This window comes from Arachis duranensis, chromosome 5 (genome assembly GCF_000817695.3).
Source record: "Arachis duranensis cultivar V14167 chromosome 5, aradu.V14167.gnm2.J7QH, whole genome shotgun sequence".
Lineage (NCBI taxonomy): Eukaryota > Viridiplantae > Streptophyta > Magnoliopsida > Fabales > Fabaceae > Arachis > Arachis duranensis.
The window spans coordinates 93,274,349-93,279,686 of record NC_029776.3 but is presented as its reverse complement, the minus strand read 5'-3'; the positions used below and the strand labels follow the sequence as shown (position 1 = coordinate 93,279,686).

The 5,338-nt window shown below is 23.1% G+C and overlaps 1 protein-coding gene across 1 annotated transcript; it reads left to right on the top strand.

Annotated features, from left to right (window-relative positions):
• The first annotated feature begins 4,060 nt into the window (after nucleotides 1–4,060).
• Nucleotides 4,061–4,478, top strand: LOC107490516 (heavy metal-associated isoprenylated plant protein 47-like). The gene is made up of 2 exons (XM_016111289.3): nucleotides 4,061–4,121; nucleotides 4,195–4,478. The coding sequence occupies exons 1-2, from the start codon at nucleotides 4,061–4,063 to the stop codon at nucleotides 4,476–4,478; spliced, it is 345 nt and encodes a 114-aa protein (XP_015966775.3).
• The last annotated feature ends 860 nt before the right edge of the window (nucleotides 4,479–5,338 follow it).

The window sequence follows — 5,338 nt, the reverse complement described above, 5'->3', positions numbered from 1 at the left end:
TTTATGCGATAATAATTAATAATATATATTATTTTTAAACTCATTTAAAAGTACATATCAAGAATAAGACTAGACACATTGATATATAATAATATTTAGGTGTGTTCAATAATATTCGAAATAGAATTTTTTGTTATGACATAATTAAACACAAAAAATAAGTATATCGAACGAATATCAATAAATATGGTATTTAAAATATATATGACATATAAACACGACAAATTAAAAAAAATATTAGTGTTTCATAGATGTACTTATTAGTCTTGGATGCCCAAATTTGACAAATGAAAAGCCCAATTATCAAGTATGGTAAGAATTGTCTGTAAAAAAATTTATCTCAACGAAAAAAATAAAAGCAAATCCATCTAAAAAAATCTTAAAACACCTTGATTCAACTCTTTTTCAAGGTCTATATAAACACCATTGGAGACAATATATAAGTGAAGTTTCGAATTTGAAGAACACATCTTATATATATGGTTGCAAAAACATTAAATGTGTCTTTCTAATCCTATCTTCAGGTCTTGTTTTGAATATTGTAAATACAAATGACTTCTTTAATACAAATAATTCTTTTTGGCTTAATCATTGGCTCCTTAGTAGTATATTCACTCTTAGGTTGAGTTTGGTAAAACTTTTTTAAAAGCAAGCATTTTATTTTACCTTTAGTAAATTAAAAAGTCTAAATGCTTGTATTTATCGTTTTTAAAAGTTAGAGATGCTTTTGAAAGCACATAAGCGCAGGAGCTTTTTAAAATTAGTTTGTGCTTATTAAATTTTATTTATTTTTTCGCACATATTTCCTACTATTATATTGCTATTGAAATCCTCTCATATTTCTAATTTCTCATCTTAACCTTTACAAATTTTAACACAGTCTTCATATATTTTTTATTTTTCAACCCATTCTTCACAAATTCCAACACAAATACATCTCTATCAGATATTAGATATGAACTTCTATTTATTTATATTCTTTTTTGTGCATTGTTTTTGTATTTTTTAATAGATCTATTATGTTTGTTTGTTTTTTATCCGTTCTTTAAAATGTGAAGAGATTGACTTGGTTTATGATATATGAAGGTTTAATTGATTGGTATGAGAATACAATCGATTGAATTTTGTACGTGACTAATGGTATATTCCAATTCAATCGATTGGTATGATCATTCAATCGATTGAAATGTAATGTAAATAAGTTTTTTTCTGCATTCAATCGATTGGTTTGAATCGCACCGTTCTCAATTTTTATATCGTTTCGATTGAGTTATGAAAAACTTGAAATTCAATCGATTGTTTTGTTAACCAATCGATTGATTTTTTAAGAAACACGATTTCAAAATTAAAGATAAATTTTTAATCGATTGGAATTGCCAAAAAGATATTACGATCAATGGAAGATATAATTTGTTATTGTTTTTGTTTTTTATTATTAATAAATATAATAGATGAATGATAAAATAATAATTTATAAAATAAAAAATAGTTTTTATGATTAAAAAAATATATGGGGTTAATTTATACTTAAAATTAAAAACGGACTATTTAACAGTTATTGAAAAACTTAAAAAATATGTTTGTTATGTGACCATTTAATGGTCCAAACATTCTGGGACCATCAAATCCGGTGCCTGACTTGTACTTTTTAAAATTTAAAAGTCTAATATAACCTCATATGTTAATTAATTTTTAAATTTAATACTTACATTTATGTCTATTATACTATTTTAAAATTTTAAAAGCTATTTTACCAAAGACAATTGATATTGCTTGTGTTTATTAAAAGTTATTTTTAATTTGATTTACCAAACATAAATGTTACAACTTTTAAAAAATCATCTTTTAAAAGTTAACTTTTATAAACTACTTTTGGAAAATAAAAAATTTACCAAATATAAATATTACAATTTTTAAAAAATTATCTTTTAAAAGTTAACTTTTATAAACTACTTTTAAAAAATAAAAATTTTACCAAACATTATTATTTCCATGCCCAATAATTATTGGGCCACTGAAGTAAGCTCTTGACCAACAGGAGAAATAGGTATCAACTACCAAAAGTTTATTTGACAAGTGAAGGTTGTTACGGGTGAATTTTGAATCAAAATTGCATGTGGGATATTAGGAGTGATTGGAGGGGGCTTTGGGCATTGAAAATTCCTAAAAAGATTGAATGGCAAACTTAAAGATGGTACTAGTTAGAAAAGAGGATATGTGGAATAGGTAGAACTAAGACATTAAATGTAAGATATTTTACATAAACATTTAACTACATAGTTTTGCTTTAATTTGTCTGTTTTTCTCACCCAAAAACTACATAGTTTTGCTTTAATCTGTTCTGTTTTTCTCACCAAAAAAAAAAAAAACCGGTTAGCCTAGTTACAGTTTTACAAACGTTACTCTAAATGTGACATTCCTTGAGACCAAATTTCTCTTAAATCTTTCTTTGTATGGTTCGTAGAAGATTTTATTATAACATCTCACTCTCTTTGGGCCCATCAAAAGAGTTTACCAATTCAGCTTGATGCATTATTTCATTAGTTATACCCAAAACACACACCTTTCCCTTATTACTAGTCCCTTAATTATTTTTACTTTATTTACAGTTACACTATCAAGAGGAGAAAATACATATATGAATATTTACTTTATAAATTCTTAAAAAATGAAATAATTAAGATATTAAGAAACTACTACTATACACTCCACTATATATATAAAGAGAGAGGCAGAAAGTAAATAAGCACCTCATTCTAAAGTTTTACATGAAAAACCAATAAGAAAGGCTTGTTTCAACAACACTACATAAAGCTACCCATTTTGTCTCCAATCATGAAGGTAACATCTCATATGACACTATATATATTATATACATATAAATTATTTTCACATACATAAATATAATTAAAAAATTATTCAGCTACTAAATTATCTCAAACCGAATTTGTATACATATTTTTCATTTTTTAATTTATATAAATTGCTATAGGTGATAGGATTTTACAATTTGTTTATAAAATGCATACATACACTTAAATGATTTATGAGTGATATTTCTAACTTCGTTAACAAGTATATCGTTTTTTAAGGATATAAATTTTACATTTTTATTTCGTAAAACCTACTTATAAATTAAACCTGCAATAATTCATAAGCAAATTTATTTTATAAAAAGAGATATTTTGCTTTGAATATTCAATTTCTAGTTATCATATTAGCATCTACTTTACCACTTTTCTATTGAAGTATGACATAATTTAATATCTTTTTTATCCTTTGAGTGAGTTAAACATTAATAATAAACACCTATATTTTTAATGGGTTTTGTTAAATATTACTTTAACAATACTCGTTAAAAGTTAAAAAAAAAAGGTTTTTGTAGAATTCAATAAAATCCGTGTATTTATTGTCATTGAAATTTTATTTAAAAAAAACTGTATATAGAAACTGTTTAATTTTAAAAGTTTAATAACTATTAAAAGAATGATTAAAGAAAACTCTTTTATTATCCAGATACAATTTTTTTAAAAAAATTAGAGTTTAGTTAACTTGTGTCTAAGGTAACTATTAATAAAAAATTTTAATTTTTTCTACTTTAATAAATAAACAACAAATGTATTATTGGAAATTTAAACTTTCTCTTTTTTCTATACAAATTTTTTTAATTAAAAATTATTAGAGATATAATCATTCATGTTATCTTCTCTTCTTTATTTAAATTTTTGGGAGAAGTAGTATATAACAGAAATCTTAAAATGTGCCTTTAGAACATATATTAGTTAAATTTATAAAAAAATTAAAAATAAATCAATTTAACATTTAATAATTAATATAGTTGTAATTACTAATGCTTTAATTATAACTACTTAGCTTTGAATAAAGTGTGCAGGACCACTTCAAACTTTAAATTTGCACATAAAGCTTCTTAATTTTGTAGTAGCTAGCTAGCTATATATATATGTGGTTAATATCCTCAGGAAGTGTGATAAGTGATGACATGCATGTGAAACTAACTCTAAATATATGTATTCTTGTGCAGCAAAAAATAACCATAAAGATGCAATTGGATTGTGACAAATGCAGAAGCAAGGCACTCAAACTTGCATCTCAAGAAAAAGGTAACCACGTATTTTGTACACAATCATATACTATCAACTATCAAGTTCAATTCAATTATTCTTTATTATTCAGGTGTAAGCTCAGTGGCATTGGAAGGTGATGATAGAGACCAATTGGTGGTGACTGGAAAAGTTGATGCTGTGTGTTTGGTTAAGGTTCTTCGGAAGAAGTTTAAATGTGTAAACCTCGTGAGTGTCCAAGAACTGAAGGAGAAAGATGATAACAAACGCAAGCAACATAATAATAATTGTGTTTGCTATTACACTACTCTTTCTGCTCCACCATCTGCTCCTTATTGCTACTATCCGGTTTATTATAATTCTGATCCATCTCCCCATAATTGTTCCATCATGTGACAAATTATACTGATTAAGATATTAATATAATTAATGATGATAATAATAATAATTATTTACTAGGTCTTCTCAGTTTGTTATATGTTAGTAGTTGCAAGAAATTAAATAAATGTACAATTTACTTTTCTTATGTTCTATTTCTTTCTTTCGATTACTATAATTTTAGAAGTTGGTTGTGATATTCTTTATTTTAATATAGGAAAGTTCTATAGTAGTATCAGTTTTGGTGGCTAAAGGTGACATAAGTTTGACCAACAAATAAAATATTAACATATGACAAAAAAATTAAATCTAAAAAAAATTATTCTCTCTCTTTCTTATAATTTTTTATGATTATTTTTATCAAAATAATTTCTTGTAATTATTTTTATAATTATAAAAGATAATTTAAAAAAAAATTATAATTATAATTATATTTATAATTATTATTTTATTTTTAAAAAATAATTTTTATAATTATTTTTACTAAAATAATTTTTTATAATTATTTTTATTTTTTAGTTATTTTTATTATTATTATTTTTAATAATTTCTAAAAATAACACCAAAATTATTTTTTTAATTATTTTTATTATTATTTTTATTTCTAAAAAATAATTTTTATAATTATTTTTTTGTAATTTCGAAAAACTAACACCAAAATGATATTCTCTCTCGGTGTTAGTTTAAAAATAATCATAAAAAATGATAAGAGAGAGAATTATTTTGGTTTTAGTTTTCCAAAATTACAAAAAAAAATAATTATAAAAAAATTTATTTTGATAAAAAATAATAATAAAAATAATAAAAAAATAATTTTGGTGTTATTTTTAGAAATTATTAAAAATAATAATAATAAAAATAATAAAAAATAAAAATAA

Coding starts and splice junctions, on each gene's coding strand:
- LOC107490516 (XM_016111289.3), top strand. CDS start 4,061: ATGCAATTGGATTGTGACAAATGCAGAAGCAAGGCACTCAAACTTGCA. Junction 4,122..4,194: donor ACTTGCATCTCAAGAAAAAG/GTAACCACGTAT, acceptor TTTATTATTCAG/GTGTAAGCTCAGTGGCATTG.